General features: G+C 46.3%; 1 protein-coding gene across 2 annotated transcripts; it reads right to left on the bottom strand.

Moving 5' to 3' along the window:
* Positions 1-4,751: 4,751 nt before the first annotated feature.
* Positions 4,752-17,368, bottom strand: nfil3-5 (nuclear factor, interleukin 3 regulated, member 5). Of its 2 annotated transcripts, none has more exons than XM_049014144.1 (2): positions 17,214-17,368; positions 4,752-9,108 (listed from the first exon to the last, which is right to left on the bottom strand). In XM_049014144.1, the coding sequence occupies exon 2, from the start codon at positions 8,496-8,498 to the stop codon at positions 6,687-6,689; it is 1,812 nt and encodes a 603-aa protein (XP_048870101.1). In that variant the 5' UTR covers positions 8,499-9,108; positions 17,214-17,368; the 3' UTR covers positions 4,752-6,686. The 2 variants fall into 2 exon arrangements, with proteins under 2 accessions (XP_048870101.1, XP_048870100.1); XM_049014143.1 differs by lacking the exon at positions 17,214-17,368 and adding an exon at positions 16,071-16,418.
* Between the last annotated feature and the right edge of the window lie 4,327 nt (positions 17,369-21,695).

Raw genomic sequence — 21,695 nt, 5'->3', positions numbered from 1 at the left:
ACCACCAAAAACAGCCACTTGAACAGCTGCAGCTCCGCTTCGAACCCAGAGCCCTTCGCTGCCAGACTGCTCACTGCCTCATGCTGACCATTTTGCTCTCAGAGGCACATTCCTTCATCTTTGAGGTGGTTGAAGGGAGCGGGACCAGGCTGACGAGCACACCACAGTAAATGGGGGGGACAAATCCGGGGGAGGGGCTGCCCCAGATTTTGTTGGGCTTTAAGGCATATTAACAACGATCCTATGTTTTGTCTTACGCGCCGACTTGTGGATTTAATCACCTGGTGCCTAAATCGGTCAGGTGTGGTGTTTCGCCAAGGACCACAGGGCTTTCTGTCGGTGCTGGTGATACCGTATGAGCGTGCGCGACCTACCCCAGCAGTGATTTGTGTTTTCTGACTAATCCGTGACTCATAGCGTTTTTCCACTCTGTCTGAATACTGGCTGGTTTTGGGCGTTTCATAATCCCCGGACAGTTCTGTGTTGTAATTGCATTATACCCTCATCCAAGATCATTTCATATTAACAGTGTGAAAATTTCACAATACGGTTCGACAAACATCTTCCCAATGTTAATCCTCGCTGATTAAACTGCACAGTTGCCGCACAAGATGCCTGAAATCCAGCATACCGAACAAAACAAGCTAATAGTCTGGTTTTGTGAGCTAAAAGGTATTTTAAAATTATTATGTAATATTAACACCAGTAACCGGGGCTGTCTTCTCATTCCTGAAGGGCTGAAGTCATTAATTAAAGCACGACTAAATACCAAGAACATCCTGACTAATTAAACACGGAAGAATTTTTCACTTGTGAAGTAAAAACCAGCAGATGCCTGTCATTTTTAGCAAAGGGCACGATCTTAGACTCAACTCTGCTACATAGATGAGATGCCAAAGGCATGACAAGTTTCATAATCAAACCAGGATCTGATTTAGTTTAACGGGAATGCAATTTCCAGGGGGGGGGGGGTGGTACAGTGAACTCTTTGTGTAGCACAGAACTGCCCCCACCCCCATCCGTGGATATGTACCCCTCCCTGTCTCACTCTCCCAAGTCTGACCTACTTCTCAGGTACTTTGGTTACGTAACTGGGTCGCTCAAGGTCCGGGCCCTTTGCGGCCCGTTCAAGAAGTCTGCCAGATCGGCTCAGCGTCACAGCCTGACCATCAGGGCCCAGGAGGCAGGTCCGACAAGGGCTGGGGGGGGGATGGGGGGGGGGGGGGGTCGGGGAGGTGCCCAAAATACCATCTGTACCAGGACATATGCAGGAGATTGAGGGGGGGGTCACAATCAGCTGAGAATTCCTCTCCCTGCCACTCCGGATAATGTTAACCATTGTTAACTATAACTGTTGTTGACGGTAGCTGTAATTTTGGCTCTTGCACCAGGAGATTCACTGTATGTGCCCCCCCCCCCGCCCCTCCACACCCCCCGTGCAGGGTAACAAGCCAGTCTGAGGAATAGCGGTTTCGTCACATGCCAAATCTGGTACATGTAATAGCTGAGTTTAGTAGCGTTAGCTAGCTATTGTAAGGTTTGCTTTTGTTGTACGATTCCAGAAAAACAAGTTGAGTCTAACTGCCCTGCTATTTCAAAACATTGCCGTAATGAGAACCCAGACAATAAAATAATTTGGACTTTATTCATCCGTCTTTTTTTAAGTATGATGGCTCAGTAGACAGCACTGCACACTCACACCATTCCCTCCCGGATCCAAACGAGTTTGCTCCTGATCCTCGTCTTTCCTGGCGCGGTACAATGTCATCCAGTTAAAAGAATCAGCATCTTAAAATCGCCCCATGTAGGGTGTCCTCCACACTCACCACAGCCCTGGACTAGATGAGCAGTTATGGAAAATGTGTGGATGTTTTCCCAAGGAAAACCGACAGATATTAAAAAGCCGGCTGACCCAGGTTACCTTGAATGGGATGTCAGCCCACTGCAATCAGCCAAACAATGAGCGTTCATTCTCCAGGAGCAAAGTCAGAAGAACTTTTGAGGGTGGGATTCGAACCCATAACCCTGCAAGCATGAAGCAGCAATACAACCCACTGAAAAACCTTGTGACCCTTTAGGATTCCTTTATATGCACACACCTAAAAGAAAATGAAAGGAAACTGAGAGAATATTCTTAACATTAACAACCAGATACATTGATTTAGGTTGTTAAAATAACTACTGAAAAGCACAGTGAAAATTCTGAATGTGGATTAGGCAAGGGATACAGTCTCCGTGGATTGGGGTCAGAACCCAGAACCAGCCTTCTCACTTGGATTGCAGCCAGCAGTGTCTCCCTGAACTAGCAGTTTTTGGGTGGGTCACCCTGACCTGATCCAGATACGACACCCTACACTCCAACTTGGCTCCCAAATGTCTGATTAAAACTCTTTTGTCTCAGCAGTCAATAAATGGAGGGTCAGACTGTACTCATAGTGAACTTTACCATCCTAGTAAAGTATTCACCTAAAAAATTTCTACAAGTTCCATATGTTATGATCCAAGAAGATTCCAGAGCAGAGGGGGGGAGAAAAAATGCTGAAATACGTCAATCTGGAAAGTGTTATAAAGCACTTTCTGAGGGTCTGGGATGCCACTGAGCTACAGCTAGAGCCATCGCCGACAAATGGGGAGCAATTGGAGCGATGGGGGCTCTTCCTGGGAGACGGCATGTGAATGACTGAGGTGAAGCAGAATGAAAATGCATCGAGTGGCCTGGTCAAGGTCCAGAGCGCCATGGCAGAACCCAGTGACCCACAAGAAGCTGCTCATGCTGAATGAAGCGTCTCCATCAAGGCAGGTCCTCAAAGAGCCGAGGGTCAGACTCCTCCACAGCAACACGCACGACGGATATGAAATTATAGGAAACGTTCGGTTGCAGTTACTGCTGCTACGTGTGGTGCGACTGGTTGTTAAAGTTTAGGGGGAAATTAGCTTTCCGTACCGGTGACAATGTTACATAACTTAATCATGATGGGGGGCAAATACCTGGATGGTACCACTGACCTCACAGGTAACCTCAGAGTCTATGTTCTGCCAACTGTGCCAGTGATTCCTTTGCGAAAGCAGCGATACAGCCCCCCCACACACACACACACCTTGCCCCCCCCCCCCCCACCCCTTCCATAATGGCCTACTTCTCCTCTGGCCTGTGGTTTTCTGGATGCCTTCTGCATACTCAAGTCGAACCTAGAGGGCCACAAAAATGAAAGGAGTACTGGAATGTGTGGGTCCCAAACCCGAGATACATCGACAGCAGCCGTCATGGGACAGGGTCTCACCCCGAGTCGGGCTGCGAAGCATGCAGGCTCTGCCAGGTGGCGCCGGCGTGCTCGGGAACGGAGCCGAGGCACATCACAAGGCCACAGCCACATTGTGGGTTCACGACTGTGATGAAAAGGGTCACACTCCATCGTCCAGGTCCCGAGATGCCAGATTACCCATCCCACCAGGGATTATCTTACACCACAAATAAACCACCCAAGAGCTGTTGTACCGCTATATTTTACTTGGAGTAACTTTACATAATTTGTTTTATTCATATATTCTAAAAGCATAAGGAAACTTGCTTTTATATAGATAAGTAGGGCAGCAGTATCATAAATAGTTGATAGTTGCTCACACAGCTAAACAGCGCACGGTTTGGGAACCGAGGAAATAGTGAAGGGCACAAATTAGGAGACTACTTCACAGCTCGGCTCACTGAGCTATACGGAGCCGGAGAAACTCAGGCATGATGCACAAGTCAAACACAACAGCTGTGGCATTAAATTTAGATGGAAGCCAATTCAGGGATGGGTCTGGCTATCACTAACCAGGGCGTAACCAAAGTCCGCCAGCTGGACTCGCCAACCATGCCGACCCCTCTCAGCACAGGGCAGGATGAAGGGGAACTTCACTCAGTCCCAATTACTCATTCGTAGAGGTTGACCATAAACGACCCTGTAATTCTCTCTTGTAGGTGGTCAGTGGAACGAGGGCGTCTCGTAGATATTAATGCATGTCGTGTTACGCGTCCTCTCAGTGCTGAGGGAAGAGGGAGAAAAATAAAAAGTACGAGTTGAGATTCTGGTCACGGCGTCTATAGATAATGAGCTCATTCAGAGTCCGCCGACGGCCGGGGAAGCGCGTGCAGCCGGGCCCAGGAAGGAGCGAGCAAAGGAAAACTAGGCCAGCTGTTACATCAGCAAAGCCTTGGGGGGCATTCCGGTGGGACGCCGAGTGCCAGACGTCACCGCCACGCTCCTGTGTGCTCCGATGAAAGAGCAAGCTTCCGGAAAAAAAAAAAACGAGAGACGTACTTCGTGCAGGAAAGAGGGGGAAATAAAGGGGAGTGGAAGCTGAGCCATAATGCGCCCAAACTCGTTAAGACTGTCGACATCATTTCGTGTGTATGCCCGAGGTGCTCGGGAGGACGACAAAACGTCAATTACCGAGCGAGGGATGGAGGGGGGTTCAGGGGAAGGAGATCCTGTTACTAAGAACCTGTGAGATCTTCACACCTGGGTTTATTGCTGCAGCCGGATCAGGGAGCTGAATTTGGGAGGGATGAACACCGCTAGGGTTTAAATACAGCGAACACTCCACAGCGAGAGGGACCTTTTATAAAATGCATTTACCCAGCTGGGGGTCATGGAACCTCAGTTTTTGTAAACCATATTATCAGTGACCAGAAGTACACAGCGGGAAAACAATTCCACGGAATTGATTTTCCCCGAAATGGTGAAACACACACACACAAAAAAAACCAATGCTGCCTAACAACTTTTTATTTACTTTAGAGTTTGAATTCCACCCATCTTCACTTTTAACATTAGTGTTTCTACTTGCACACGCAGTCTGTTTTGGGGGGGGGGGGGGGGGATGGAAAGGTGACACCCCCCCCAACCCGCTCCATCATATCACACACAACTTATTTTCAGAAAACTGAAAACGAAAAATAAAAATCACTGCAGCATGTTTATAGGGATCAAAAACATGTCACATTAGGGAGACAAAGTAATGGAGGGAGAAGCGAAGGGAAAATAAACCCAAAACAATATTACAAAATAATAAAACTTACAACACTGTCCAAAAGAGAAAACTATACATGTATACACAATGGCCAACGACAGGCTCCTGGGCAGCGAAACGGATTCAGTGCAGACTCTGGACTCCAGTCCCAGTGAGACAAATTACAAGGCAAGGAGGCAACTGTGTGGGGGTTGGGGTGTCAAACCAATGACTTTCCAGGTGACGAGCTGAATTGCTTGCAACTTAAATTACAGTGAACTATTTCAGTTATGTCTTGGTTGTATTCTTCCTCCATTAATTAAAAACGGCATTGGTAAACCGCGGCATGGCGGTAGGAGGGCGGCTTGCGATCCTGGCAGATATCTGCTCAGACATCACCGCGCCTTTGCACTGAGGTAGAATTAAGTTTTCGGCTGAACCTGATCACAGACAGAGAACAATAGGTTTAATTTCGTTTCGTATCACAAACGCCGCTAATATGTTTCGAGCACAGTTTGTGTGGTCTGAGGTCGAACTGTAACCAGTGCCGTACAAGACCGCTTATGCGACAGCAAATCTCATATACTCTTGATTTATTGATCTACTCTAGATCATGCAGTATCTACTTAATTTCCAACTCATTTTTTGGCTAAAGGTCAAAACACGTTTACCTTTAAAGAGGCATGATTTGTTGCCAAACAACAAGGTTCTTGGTTCAGCCCTGATACCCGCCCGGAAGCACTTCCGCCTCGCCGTGTTAGCACCCCCCTCTGCCCCCCACCATGGCGGCACAGGTTCATTAATCTAGACGCGTCCGCCGACCCCAAAGAAGCCCCAGGAGCGACCGGCCCGCTCAGGAGCACAGCAGCGCGGCGCCCTTGGGGATTGTTTAAAAAAAAAAAAAAACACATAAAAAATAAAGAATAAAGCTCATAGTGCTGTGAAAATAAATAAAAACATTTTGTTTTAAGTAGCATTTGTTACAACTGACAAGATATGGTAAGACTGTACAACAATTTCAACACTGACAAACCATCCCTACTCCTCCTTGGTTCCACATTTATTTATTTTTTTTAAGTTTTTTTGTTTTCATCTTAAAATAGATTTAAATATAATATGAATATTTATGTCACAGTAATATACAATCCAAGTGCTTGAAGAGTTAAAGGGTGCTGGAAAGCCAAGACCAAAAGGGAGAGTGCTGGAGGACTGAAGGAGAGGACGTTGGATGGAGCTCTTCACGAGACGACGGCGTCTTTGGTCAAGGGATGGCCCCCAGGGTACCAAGAGTTGAGGAGGTGAGGTGCCCGAGCAACAACAACCACACACAAACACCCCCTCCCACACACACAAATATACCAGGGGCACTTTTAGGCTTCACAAAATGTGGATTCATTACGGCCTCACTTTTTTAAAGGACTATCTGTGTGCTACAATCACTTTTGACAGATTTTTTTTTTTTAAGGAGAGAGTTCCATTCCACCTTCTCCTTCACACAACTTGGTTGGTCGATCTGTAAGTGCTTAGTAGAGCAGACAGAATTGTGGGAGACTTGTCCACTAACAAGTCAGTGCAGCACAATAGTGCATCCTGGTGTCCAGCCATAGCTGAAGGTCTGTTTAAGGACTCAGGTCTTCCTGGGTCCAGGGATGGGGGCAGGTCTAGTTGAGGTTGGAAACACAAAGGATGGAAACTCAGTCATGTCTCTTATTTCTTCCACTCCGACTACTTGGTTCCTTTCTGCTGCCCTCCTTCCTCCCCTCTCCTCCCTCCTGTCGCTTTGGAGAAGCAGGCTCTTTCTTGCAGCTCCCCGATAACACTGGACCTGCTCTCTCCTTGCCGTCACTCGCCTTCTGGTCGCTCGGACCGATGGCCGAAGACGGGTGTTGAAGCAGGGCAACGGGTGAGACCACAGAGGGAGGCAAAGCTTCCCTCTGGGTTCCTGCCGAGCCACCGCCCAGCGTCCGGTACTTGAGCCGCAGCTTGTGAGGAAGGGCGGTGGCTTTGAGCTCTGGTTGGCTGTCCCCACTTTGTCTCTGGGAGACGGGGGTAAGTGATGGGGACACAGACTGTGGTGCCACAATTGGATGCTGGTAGTAGCCTCCCGCATCAGAGGAGGACGACGCCGGGGACTCGTCGTCAGTCAATATCTCTTTGTCTGAACTGCGGGGCTCTCCGTCGCTAGACGAGGTGTCCTTGCCGGAGGATAAATGCTCTTTGTAGTACCCACCAGACCCAAGGCCACCTTCGTAGGTGAGCACTGGGGGCTCCTCGTCCATGGGGCTGAGGTAGGCGTGTTGGTGCTGGTACGACTGGGACTTACCCTCCTCTACACTGTTTGAGAGCTCGGGGGCACAGGAGTCTGGACTGTTGTTCGGCTGTTCATCTGGATAGCCATAGAGGCCCTGCTGGTGCTGAGCTCTGTGCCCTGGTCCCTCTCCTGCGTCACTGTGTGTAGCGGCATACGAATAAGGTGGCGAGTCCAGAGCCTTCATCTCTAACCGGTCTGCCACCTCCATCACAGTCTCGGAGGTCTCCGTCTTGCTGGCGTGGGCTTGATGGGGGTTTGGAGCGCTTTGGTGCGGCTGGGGCACAGATTGCTGCTCCAGGGCCGGCAACCGCCGGTCATCGACGGGGAAGGTGTTACTGCTGGAGCGGTAGAGGATGACGCTCCTCTGTGGCGTAGCTATGGAGGGGTGGGCAGTGCCAGCGACGGCCTCTTGTCCATGCCGGCAGTCTGTCGAGGGCTCCATCTCCTGCTGACTCTGCTGGTGTTCTGAGGATCCCAGGCTGTGACGGACGCTGAACATGCCGCTGCTGCCCCCACTATCCATCTCTGGGCCACTGATGTCCACGCCCAAGCTCTCCTGCTTGATTGCATAGGGTATGGGCTCCGGGCTGTCCCGGGAGGAGCCGTCTGACATGTCGGACAGAGAGCCACGTGGGGAGTACTTGGGCAACAGGGTGTGCCGGTCACCCCGGCCTGACTGCTCAGCCTCCGAGGAGTCCGAGTTCACCAACACCTGAGAGGAGCTGGAGTAGCTACTGCTGGAGAAATAGAGATTGCCAGTGGAGGCGCCCCCCACGCCTCCTCCGCCACCGCAAGCGCCTATCTGCTGGCTTTTCTCCATGTAGGAGGCAGAGCTGATCAGCCCAAAGCGCAGTTTAAGCTGCAGGAGCTCCGTCTTCAGTCGCACGTTCTCCTCGTTGAGCGCCATGACGCGGTTCTCCAGCACCATGTCGTTGAGCCGCCGCTTCTCCCGCGAGCGCTTGGCCGCCTCGTTGTTCTTGCGGCGCTTTTCCCAGTAGGAGGCGTCCTTCTTCTCATCAGAGATGAACTCCCGCTTACGCCGGCAGGTCATGCTGGGCTTGGCTTTCGTCGCACGTGCTGGGCGAGGGGGGTTACTTGGGGGCGAGGGGAGACTCTCGCTGTAGCTGGAGAACGTCTCTAAACTGTCGAGATTCTTTGAACTGGTCGAAGAGACAAGCAAATTCAGGCTTTCCATTGTTCTTCGCTGGAGGCCACGTCTGTATACTGGCACTCAGCTGACATTGGAAACGGAGTTCTGAAAAATATAATGCGATTGGTGAGGCGACAGAGAAAGAATGCTGATCTCACGTGGGTAACTTCTTTGTTTAGTTCTGGGAATTCCTAGGTAGGGAGAGCAGCAAAAAATTCCAGATGAGGTATCGGTGCTTCACTGGAAATGAACTTCATTGATTTCGTTGCAGGATTCCTTCATGCATTTTATTTCATGTAAATGTTCGCATGTTCAGGGGTCAAAAAAAACGAGTCAAGTCAAAAACAGGCGGAAGTCAACGCAAACCCCTCATTTAGCTTAAATAGATGGTGTGAGGGAAGAAGAGGGAGAAAGACTGGCTCCAGGATTTTCAGACGTTCCCCACTGCGCAGTTGCTTGAAGGAATTCCTGGAGTCTACAGAATGCGAAAGGGGATCCCCCCAAATCCTCACAGGACCTCCGAGAGGCAAGGGATGTGGCCAACAGCACTTCAGGGCGTCTTGTAGGATGTAGGTCGTATTGTCTGCCTTGGGATTTTCAGAAGCTCGAAGGTCGCAGAGTTCCAATTCCTGTCCTGTGACTCACGATTAACAGACTGCGGAAACAGACAAGAGAGGGGGAAATGTCTTAATGGTTGAACTCCAAAAACGTCCACACCGAGCTCTACAGATATCAAACGGGCAAAATGTTTGCCAAAGCGAACGGGATCATAAATCTAAAGCTTAGGTTTTGCAATATCATTAGTTAGCTCTGGAAAGTTCACAACGTTTGACCCAGTGACACCCAAACACTAACCTGATGTTTAAGTTGGCTGCTTTTACCGAAATCATTACAAGAGACTTCAGAAACAAGTCTGGCTAATGTGTGCTTTATCTGAAGCCATTATTCAACATTCATGCAAATTCCTTTTCCTCATATGAACACAATACCTGCTAGAACCCAAACTCGTATTTCAAATCAGAAACTTGTAGCTATGGTAAAAAAAAAAAAAACTTGATTCTTTTTGTTATGAATGAATTGAGAGAGAAAATGAATTTAACCTAAAGCAGTGTTTCTCAGCCCGGTCCTAGGGGACCCCCCGACAGTCTGGACCGGTTTGAGAAACACTGATCTAAAGCTGCTGGAATAGTAGTAAGATACTCAAACATGTCTCTCAAGGGGACACATCTTTATATGAACAATTAACAGGTAGGAGCACAGGTGCAACATGGCAGGAACCAGCATCTAAACCCCAACCATGAAGTGTGTCCGATATAAAGCTATGACTGCAGACTAGGTGGAATTATTTATAACAACAGGCAGCAAAAGAAAGATTTCTGCATGTGAGCTGAAAATAGTTTAAAAAAAAGATAGAAGGCAGATGGAAAAGGGTTAGATTCTGTGGGAAGATAGAGCAGGTGGAGCTGACTGAAGAATACAGGTCAGTCAAGGGAAGAGGGGCAGGGAGGTGGATCCTACTATGACCCACTTGTTTCAGACACCAAACATGTCACATAACCGTCGCTCTGGGTGTGTGTGTCCGGAGCAGAGACCAGTCCACACTCAGGCTCTCCAGTCATCGGGACGCCTTTCGAAATGACAACGGAACCCTGTGACGCTGTTCGTTATGACAGCGCTCCAGCCCCCCCCACCCCCCACCCCCGCTGCCCAAAGTGTTACTCGTCCAGCAGTGGCTTTGTTTCCCTCCAACTAAAACAAAATAAATAAATAAATTCACAGGCAACAACAAACAAGGGAAGTATTTGGTCCGACTCCCACGGTACTGACGACACAAACTTCTGAGCGGCTCCCCGGCTTCTTACGCCAAGCCGTCGGAGAATTACCAATCTGTTCTCGCGCGTGTCGAAATCGCCGAGGGCTCGGAGCCGAGATGCAGCTGAGCCCTTCGGGGCTTATGTCAGCGCCGCGTTACACAACGTGGACGCGTTTCCAGCAGCCCTGGGAAGTGCTGCTCATTCTCGGTAACCCAGTAACTGCCGAGAAAGCCGAGGCTTCGTCTTGGGTCGTACCAGCCTCACTCCTTGCCCGCAAGTTCCATAAACCGGGATTTAAACGTGTACCACGAAGCCTTAGAACACTCCCCCACCCCCACCGTAAATCACACTTTCAGTGGGTTTCCCCTCCATGACAACAAGAGTGTCCGGTGTTTACTTTTCGTACAATATTAACTTCTGCAACAGGACTATTGCTAAACATATAATAAAAAACTAGTGCCTGCTAACACTGGCAATACGATCAAGATGTTTCCCATAAATGGAGTATGTTTGGTCTGGGGACACCCTACACCTGGCCCCACCCAACACCCCCCTACTCCATCTGTCACGCAAGTTCACTTCCTTTCTTCTCCTCGTTCATCCTCTGTATGTCCTAAAAATCACCCTAAAGACAAGGAGGAAAATTCATCGTCTGATTAAAGACAATTCAATTTCAAATTTTCACAATTAATTTAATTTCCGACAGTTTATTTTTTGTATGACTAAGAGGTAATAACCCTGCCTGGATATGCGGTCAGAGGATGAATGGATTACTCAATACTAATTTTCATTTCATTTCATAGGCTTACTGACGCCACCATGTGAAGTCGTGCTCGCTTCCGTTGTCCACGTGAACATTGTGATTATGATGTAATATGTTCTCGCACACAGGCCTCTACTCTGAGGTTATCTTCTGGTTTCTCTGTGGTTGTGGGAATGTGTTATGGAACCCCGGCGTACTTCTAAATGGTATTGGAGGACACCTTTTGCTGCCCCCCCCATCCTCCATCCCAAGATTTTATGAACCGAGCTTTGGAAGCAAAACCGGAAATCACAGAGGCATTAAACCAGGTGCTGGGTTACAGCTGGTGCACACTAAAGCACTCCTAAATGAGGGTGTGAGTCTCTCTAATTTACATTTAACAGGCGGGAAACAGGGGGGCATGGGGTACCGCACGCGAGGGGTGAGGACTACCCAGGTTAATGAAAGCCCAACAGAATAACGAGAGATTTGATGGAAAAGGCTTCACTGCATTCTGAGACGCGCGTCCCACTGACCCAGAAACCGGACAGAATGGTGAACACTGCTTACTGTCCAACTGCCTTGGAAGTGGGGTGGGGGGGGCAGGTCAGTAAAAAGAAAATGGGCAGGGAGAGAGAGGGAGAGCAAGAGAGCAAAAGAAAAATGGGGATAAGGAGCAAAAGAGGGGGACAGAGAGTCTGAGACCAAGGGGGGAGGGAGAGAGAGAGGGGGATTAGAGTCAGCTCTAAAAATAGAGCGAGAGAATGGGAGGGATGTGCTGTAAGGAATTCAATTGGCGGAGAGGAGAGGAATTTTACCGGCACTGCGGTATACAAGAGAAACGTCAGCAACGGGGGTGTGGGGGGGGGACACTTCATGGATCAATGAATCATGCCCAATATTAATCCCCCCAAACATCCCAACTTCACCACAGAGGCAAATGGGTTGCACTGAAGCAGACCGCAGGTGTGTGTGTGTGTGTGTGTGTGTGTGTGTGTGTGGGGGGGTGGGGCTGGCAGAAAAACAAACAGCTGACGTCACTACATACGCACACAGTTCCGTTTATTGCTCCTGCAGCCAGGACAGGCTACAGGCATTAAAGTTTTTTTCCAGCCCCACCAGTGCATGATTGGCTTTGGTTCCCACAAGCATCACGGACGAGGAGATTACGAGCAGCCCCACGACGCAAGCATGCACCACGATCGCAGTGCAAACACAGCCTCCTGCACGCTCTTTAAGAATAAAATTAAAGGCTCCCCTTCATGTCTTTTTATGGCACCGACGTACAAGATCCCAATAATACAGACTTGGCCTTATCGACAGTTCAAATATACCGAGACAGTTCAAGAATGAGGAAGTTCATACATCATTTTGCTTCTGGTACCATTTGCTCATCTGCTTGTCGGACCGTACCGGGAGTTACGGTCTTAACCATCAGAACTGTGCACCCACCGACCTCCAGTGTCTGCACATTAGAAACCCCGCTGACTGCTGATAGAGCAGGACCAGAACTCGCTGTGCTGGCAATGCAACAGGCCAAAGAGTCGCTGTTGTATCTTTGACCTACAACTGTATGTATTTTGCATAAATTCTGTGTGAATGAATTTGGTTTAAAAAAAAAATGCAATAAATCTCAAGCATTCAGAGCAAAAGCATGGACTATCATCTGACTAACAGCCTCCGCCAACTCTTACTCAGGCCCTCCCAGGCATGCTCCACCCACCCTCGCTGCTCTTCTATTGCATATACTCCACCTGTGCAACTGGAGGTCTCTCATTCTACACAATCCATACCTGGATTAACTGCAAAATTCCATGAACACCAAGAACGCGCAAGCGAAGATTAAGATGGACAGAAACTGGTCAGTCTGGATGAGTATGTTCACATGCAGGACAGGTGTAGCGTTTTGCATCTCCCATACTGGCAGAATATGCAATAGCACACAACCTCCTACACACATTTTTATTGTTTCGACACACCCGAACAGGAAGCCAGGAGGAAACATACGTGCGCCAGAGGCATGTCATAACACTGCTTGTTCTATACCGGCTCTTTCTGTGGACTCGGTTCCTCCACTGGACGGCACTTTCTGCGGCTGGCATGAACCTACACCGGGATCAGCTCCGCCTCTTCCAACTCTACTGTCCACAAAGCCAGAGAGGCAACACCTTGACTTAACGACGAGACACAAACTGCCGCTTCATGTGTAAAACGTCCGGATTTCGTTCAAAACACGGCCAAGCAGAAACGAGGTGCCGACGTCGCAGACATTTCTGGTGCCGTATCCATGATCATGGACAATGTCTCAATTTCCATACGCATTTTGCAAGTCATTTGCATTTTGCTCTGTGGCATCATGAGCCTGAACACACAGCTGTGTTCCTTTTCATTTCAAAAACACACGATGGAAAACTGTAGTATAATCACACACCGGTTAGTTAAGGAACACAGCGTGCAGACCACAATATACGGCTGTTTCTGCTACTAGAGATCACACAAGTAGAGCAACTACATCAGTTGTTCTAACCCCTGTAAGACCAGCAAGAATGTGTCCCGGGGCCAGCGAAATCTCCCCCTCCCCCACACCGAACTTCCCTAGCCTCTCTCTCCTTTTCCCGGACAACCGATTTGACCTACATTTCCGAGCTACTGATGCCAACTGGGTTAAGCGGCGACCAACCGCCAGGCATGGACACCACCACACACACTTTGGGTTTCCACTAGTTGCGTCATCTCTTTTATATAGCTAATTGGAGGCGGAGGGGGCTATTATCTTTATCCTTCCCTACACAACCTCACAAATTGCCCTTAGGGACAGTGACGTGTGATGTTAGGTGGAATTTCAGCCCGGAGAAAGGATGTCAGGTATTTCAGAAACGATTCGGATCAGAAGTTTGCGCACGACCCCTTACACAGCACCCAGGCAGCAGCTTTTTCTTATATTGCCCGAGAACACACCGGATGAAATATACACACACGCGTTTAATGTAAATGGGTGTTGCATGCAGCCTTTAAGCCACAGAGAAGCACACTCTTGGGAAGCCCTGCGTGAGCGAGTGCAGCTCCAGAAGAGTCGATGCGATACTTTTGTCAAAGGAGGGGCTCATGAATGTCGGCCGGCTTCTTTATTCAGTTTGAAGGCATTTCGGCAAACTTCTGGAAACTGTAGATCTTTCAAGGACAGGAAGCCCAGAAATCAACCTGTATTATTTAGTACTGGCATGTGTGCGGACTTTTGAGTGCAAAGAATACAGGCGAGACAGTCAAACAGTAAGGGGGGTGGGCTGGATACCCTCCCCTCCCCATTGGATTACAGAAAAAAAGTACCTCTCCTCCCATTCATACATAACAGCAACCCTTCTTATCACAGAGCTCCTTACCCAAATTTCACCCGAATTCCATTCTTTGATTTATGGTTTTCTGATTAAGCATACTAATTATTTACAATTCATTGATGAAAAAAACACAAACGTTACAAACGTTTTGTGCTGCCATCAAATGTCATTATAAATCATTTTACAGCACGTGTATTGCATACGAGGCATTTAACTAAGCTGTATGATTACAAATAATTAGATGTAACCGAAAACAAATCAGCTTTGCACAAAATCTGGGTACATATAAAATTCCCAAAGGATTTCACGCCGTTTTACAAATTACGTCATCCTGGCATGAGGAAATAATGGCAAAGTTTGAAAAAAAAATGAGAAAACAAGTGCCTTTGACGTCAGGGTTGGCGATTACAATAACGTGCACGTAACGGCAGATTTTATCAGTTCAAATGAGCAGATCATTTTAAGTTTAAATATTCAGTTTTTCCTCTCTTTCTCTGTCTTTAACCGCCACTTATGACTCACCACTGACCCTTTCCAAGTTCACAGGCGGTTTTCATCCAGGAAATGTTACAACATTAGCAGCTCGGCTTAGCCACTTCCTAACCAATCTTCAATCTACAAGTTTACACGTGGACGCGATCACTGTCACGAACACACACAACAAAACTACATAACAAAAACTATACCAAAATAATATGCGTGCCATCGTCTATTACACAAGCCGGCGTCAAACGCAGGCAGCGATTCCATATTTATTTTTTAAACAAGTTGGCACGTCGCACCCGTAAGCGGACACGTTTGTGTGGTGATGAAATCGGATGAGTAGATGGCATAAATATTCTGTTACACGGTAAAAAAAAAACTGTATAAATAATGAGTGGCATTGCAGACCCCGGTGTAAATCTCAGCAAAGAGGCCCACACGTGCGAATGAAAAGGACAGCTTTAGTTTTGGCGTTTCCCTTCGTTCTCGTATAACTTGGACAATGCATCACTTAAAAAAATAATAAACATACGTACTACCATTACGAAACGACCGCGCAATACAACCACGTCCCGTGATATACCGCGCCAACAAAGCTATTTCTCCTCATTTCAAGCAAATATATTTCTTACGCTCTCAGTGTGAAAGTAAAAAAAAATTAACCTCCGCGCCACCATAGCATCGCTATAAGTTTCAATGTCATAAAACGAGTGAAACTCTTACATTTCGTAATACAATTTCAGCTTTCATGAAGTCAAACAACCGATGCTTTCGTTTATTGTGAGCTGCGCCGGTTTGAAAGGCTTTGCTGTCCCCGTTCATTTTACATTTCTGAAGGAATTTAACCCCCCCCGCCCTACAATAGTCAATAGCAAAACGCACCGGGGCTTTGCCTCGCCCTGACATTGAGAAAATCAAATGCGTACCGCTCGCTGCCAACACGCTGACCATCCACTCACCCTCCGAAACAAGACGCTATACCAATGCTCTGCAAAACTCGCCGACTGATATTATTTATTCCAGTCTGGATTTGCGTGAACAACATCCAAGAACAATTAACACGAGCACATGTAACAGTAACAGTAAAGGCTAGGCACGAACAAAGAGGTAAGCGTGAATCCAGGCAAATACATTGTGCAATACATTGTCACCGCTTCGGTCGCTCTTCTTCGAATATACAACTGTTTCTGCAGATTCCCATATGTTAGCAAGGGGGTATTTTCATACATATACGAAAACTTACCGTTCTGGCGCGTACTAAAAATCCACAGTGTTCAGCGGCACACTCCTATTCGGGGGCTGTAGTTCTCGTTTATTCAGTCTTCTTACTTTCTGCCTTCTAAGTTTGGACTGAAATGTAGGCTAAGGTCGTTCGCCGCTCACTAGCGCTAAATGGTGCTCAGTTTCAGCGCGTGCATTCCGTGTCTCCCTTCTCTCTTTGAATCCTCATGTTATGTTGGCGATTTGCTCCAGTTTCACCCTCTCTCTCCTTCTGTCTCAATATGTATGTTAGTAGGTCAGTAGTTGCATAACAGAACACTTTGGTGCCTAGTCACGTTTTTTGTTCTCTCTCAGTCCCTCCTTGCCCCCCCCTTCTTTTTCCTTCGTTTTTTTCCCTGTAGCGGCGAATGGGAGGGGCGATGGGCGTGGCCGGGCGGAGTCGGGGGAGGAGCCAGGGCAGCGGCGCAACGCCGAAGGAGCGCTAACGTTACGCATACATAATGGAGTTACTAAACAAGGTGTAAAGTGCGGGGGGGCAATATGAGAAGAGGGCTCGCAAAACGTAACGTTGGGGGGGGGGGATGTCTTTTTTTTTTAAAAAAAAAAAAAAAAAAAGCCTCCAGCAAATACAATAAGCCGGAAAAGTATATTGTGCTTGTCTGTCAGCTGTAGCGGAGCCAGGGAAAGTGGCGATAAACGTCCAATAAGGTGAGAACCGGGTGTTATACATATACATTTCAGAAGTCGAACGAAATAACGAGAAAGGCGAAAGGAATAGGCCTGTCTGATTGGAAATCGAGATGCGAAATACAGGCTGCATTATCTGCAACTGTAACGCGCTAATTGCGTTAAACTTGCGTTTAAAAGTTTTCTTACCAATCGATAACGTTTAACTTTTGTGCACGCAGAGTGCTGGAGTTAGATTACAACCATACCAGAGGCCGTCGAAAGAGTTCAGATCAGTTTTCACATGTTGTGCTTGACATTTAGAAACTGCGATCGATATTAGTTAAGTACTCTTGACACACGCTCTACGTATTTTGAAATAAACATTCATGGTTGCGCAAGTCTATAAAAGCCTTAGCACAGTGGAAAGAATGGTAAAACGCAAGAACTGAAAAGTGGAATAGATGTTTTTAAAACAAAATAACACATGCTGGCTTACCTTATGCTGGTCTTATTTGTTCAATAAAACATAAAACACAACTGAAAATTACTGTGAATCCTCAACCAAAGCATTCAGGTAAAAAGTAAGCGAGCTGTCCATCAACTGCTAGGCTAGTTTATCTTATATACGTATGTGGATACAATGTGAAGGAAGATCAAATGCAAAGGTTTGAGTAACGGGGAAGTGTCGAGTACTTTTACGAGTATGATTCAGAGGAAATTGCGAAATATATAACATTGTATAATACCCGGGCATGCTTAAATAACCTTTGCAATTTTGATCACTGCATAAATATGACAAAAAGCCTCGTCTGAACGGAAAGTGTAACTAAGCTGTCAGTCTGTAGACACTAAATCATTCAACATTCAGGCAATTGTCATGTGCAGTACACAATGAAATTCTCATTTTATTTGCTCTAGTTCCAGGAAAAAGAGAAACGAACACAGAAAATGTGTGTACATGTGTATATACACACACACACAACGATATATTCAAATGCAGTTTTAGTATGTGAATATTTCATTTTATATTACGGTTTGCATACAGCATTGCATGATAGAACAGGGGACACTGTTTGAAAGACGTTTGGTGGGACGCTCTGATTTGGTTTGAAGGAGTGAAAGGAGGCGAGTGTCTTGTCTGCTAAAACAAGCTCACAAATCCATTTCCTTTTTTTCTCACCATGTTAATAGTTGGTTATATCCAGCACATACTTGTCCCAATACCACCCCCCCCCCCCCCCCCCAAGGAAAAAAATAAATAATCTGGAATACCTTGTGATTCTTCTTCGTGTCTTTTTTTTTTTTTTAAGTTGAGCAATTCAGGAGTGGCGTTTCAGTTTTGTCTTCAACTGAATTGTTCTTTGACACTGGTATGTGTGGGTCAGACCGACCTGACCTTGTGTAAGTATTTGTGGTGTATCTGCGTCTCTGTTCAGCCGGGGCGCCATCTGTCCAGGTCTGTATCTTTAAGAAGTTTCTCTCAAACATAACTGTTCTAATCTTTTTATCTTTTTGCAATTTTATACCTGCTTACATATTATATTCTGTGCTCTTTTCCCCTTATTACCTTCACAGAACATCTGCAGGCCCTACAACATAAGTGTTTCTGTTTTTGATGATAGGAGCTCATATGAAGCCTTCATCTCCCAAACCGGCATAATGTTCTTATCTTCTACCACAAAAGAATACAATAAGTGCATGTGCTCCATTTGAGTAGGACCCTTTTTTATTTTCCTCACATAAAGTTATTACAGCCCACAGCCTGGTTGGAAGATGTATGGATGATGGATGGATGGATTGTAAGTCTTTATGACAGAGGTCTCACTCCCAGCTCATGGGCCACATCCAGCCCGCAAGAGAGTTTCACACGGCCCCCGATATGTTTATATTTTACTATTTAATCTGGTCCACAAATCAGTCGTTACTTTGTGCTGGGGAAGAGGTAGTTAGAATTCAGTGATCAGTGGTCATTGTTGACACACCACAGGGCACAACAACGAAACATGTCCTCTGTATTTAACCCATATGTGACATAGCAGGGGGCAGCTAATTCAGCGCCGGGGGAGCAGTGCTTGGGGGCGGTACCTTGCTCAGGGTACCTCAGTGGTGCCTTGCTGGTTGGGGATTCAAACCAGCAGTCTTTCAATTATAAGTGTGCTTCCCTAACCTAACCAGTATCATAAAAACTAGAGATGCACCGATCCAATATTTAGATTGGTATCGGCGCCGATCCAGACCTATGTCATGGATCTGGTACTGGCCGTGCGTGACCAATCCACATCTGATACTTACTTATTTAGTTTTTTGCAGTCTCTAAAAACATAGCTCCTATTTCATGTTAAATGTATTTGTGCAATCAGTTGCATGACAACTCTTTCCTATTTTTCGTGTGTTTTTGGGCAAAAATGCTTAAAACAAGGTGGAACACCACGTTATGTAGGTTTCTAGGAGCCTAATTTAAGATTTTTTGGCATTCATTTTTCATCTGTATTTACTAGTTCAGCGATATTAATATATAAGTATAAATATATAGTATATATTTATTATATTAAAGTATCAGAGTAAAAAGAGCTCTGTATAGGAATGTGAATCAGTATCGGCAGTTGTCGGAATCGGATCAGAACTGAAAAAATGCAGATCTGCCCATAACTAATTAAAACCGTGGTTCGTTACCGCGCTTTGTAAAAGTTATCTAGCATCAACCAAAGGTAACAACGTTCTCCCCGATGCAAGCATGCAGGCACAACATGCAACGTGGGTTTGTTTTGTGTCAGTAAAATCGTGGTAGAAGGCAGTTACGGCGCTCTGGAGATTTTTCAGCCTTTTAAGAGGACTGGGTCTGGGGTACTTTTTGAACATTTTCAGAACATCTCAGTCATAGCGTGATGATGCCGATAAGCGCACTTCAGACGCAGCGTATAGACCTGCAGTGCAGCACCGACCACCAAGCGCAGTGTAGAGGCGCTAACAGAAACCCAGACATGATTGCGCAATTTCTGAGAGTTACCCTCTTCCTTGCTAGAGTTGTCCAAACAGTTTAAGCGGGTAATGTGTCTGATTGGAAGCACATACCTTTTTCCTAAACTTTTCTCCACCACGAACTTAAGTAAATCAATGCAGATCTAGGCTGTCTGATAGCCATTCTCAAAGTGTCGAGTATCAGCTCCCTCACTGCAAATGTAACTAATAAACTCAGGCCCCTCACTGCAAATGTAACTAATAAACTCAGCCCCTTCACTGCAAATGTAACTAATAAACTCAGGCCCCTCACTGCAAATGTAACTAATAAACTCAGCCCCTTCACTGCAAATGTAACTAATAAACTCAGGCCCCTCACTGCAAATGTAACTAATAAACTCAGCCCCTTCACTGCAAATGTAACTAATAAACTCAGGCCCCTCACTGCCAGGTTTCTGGTAGCAGGCAGTAAGCAAAATCTGACCAGGTTACCAGAATGTCCTGAATATAGTTAATCACAATAAATTTCAAAAAGTTGAAAAAAGATGGGATGCTTTTTTTTTTTTGTTTTGTTTTGTGATTTCTCATGCAGTCCCCTTGGGGGGACACCATATAGACAGTACCCCCCCCCCCCCCCAGGTAAATGAGTGTGAGACCCCTGCTTTATGACCTCAACCAGCTATCTTCAATTTACAAGTAACTGTTTCTATCATGCTGTTCCAACAACATACCCAATACAAGACACAGACAAACGTCTGTGCTTTTTAGCCATCAGACATTCACAGCCCTGGTAGGACAAGTGGTGTAGAAGGTGAATGAATGAATGAATGAATGAATGAATGAAAGTGTCTGTTGATTTCTTGTACATTTACTGTTTTGTTCCTTTAGCCTTTCTTTTTTGCTAAAAGTGATTTTTGTACATGTACATTCTTTTGAACCATTTGAGGTTAAATACTAATTCTAAAGAACAAGAAGTACAGTGCATTTAAATCAACCAATGGACTGAAGTATCATATTTTATGATAAATATCATTAATATCATATACTGATGCTTCTCATGCATTCGGCATTTCAGACATAATAAGCAAACACATGCCTCTTTTGCCCGAACGGCTATTTTCCGCTATTTCAGCACGTCACAGAAAAAAGTGTCTGTGTATCAGGTTTGTAGAGTTCCGATAAAATCTTGATGTGACAGTAATGAGCTGGATGTTCATATAATTAAAATGTGAATGAGACTGCTATCAGTGCTGCGTTATTATGGAGTTTTTGGTTTATGATTTTAATAGTTACTAAGAAGTAGGATGCATGTGTCACAACAAGGAGGGACAATTCAGATGCGGCCTTTGGGTGAATAAAAAGAGGTTTTATTACGAACCAAGAAGCACACAAACAGAAACAAAGGATTGCGTGGGGTGAAAAGCAGGAGGCCAAAAAGAACAATGAGGAGGGTTTAGGACTGGGGTGGGAGAGCTGTTCTACGGAGGGCCGGTGTGGGTGTGGGTTTCTGGGACCTCTCAGTCAGCCAATATTAAAACAGTGGTTCTGTTATTGTTAGCATTATTATCGGCTGATTGGGAAGTTATCCCGAAGACCTGCTCCCTCACTGGTTTCCCACCCCTGGTTCCAGGCAAACCTACACTGTAAAAAGTGATCTGGGGTTTTAGTCAGATGGGCTAGTGTAATCATGCTGAGTGAACTCATTGCTCATTGTGACTAAGTAAGATCAGTTAGAACAACTCCAACTCACAAAAATACTCATGAACTCAAAATATTTCGTTCAATTAACTGCAAAAAATGCGTCGCAATCAGCATTTTACATAACACGCATGCGCACTAATGTTGCGCCAGGGTCACATGACACACAAAGCCCGATGAAGAAATTGCCCGCCATTTCGTCAAAATTGGAACCACAATGCTGTTAACAAGCAAGTACCTGGATACAGTTTATTAGGAAACATAGTTAATTAATAAACTATTATGTCTTACACGGCCAGTTACCATAACCTTTTATCCATAT

Source organism: Brienomyrus brachyistius, chromosome 5 (assembly GCF_023856365.1).
Source record: "Brienomyrus brachyistius isolate T26 chromosome 5, BBRACH_0.4, whole genome shotgun sequence".
NCBI lineage: Eukaryota > Metazoa > Chordata > Actinopteri > Osteoglossiformes > Mormyridae > Brienomyrus > Brienomyrus brachyistius.
The sequence above is the reverse complement of the archived record's forward strand: the minus strand, read 5'-3'. Positions and strand labels throughout refer to the sequence as shown.

Bases quoted from the DNA above. Each gene is read 5' to 3' on its own strand.
- nfil3-5 (XM_049014144.1), bottom strand. From the start codon at position 8,498: ATGGAAAGCCTGAATTTGCTTGTCTCTTCGACCAGTTCAAAGAATCTC.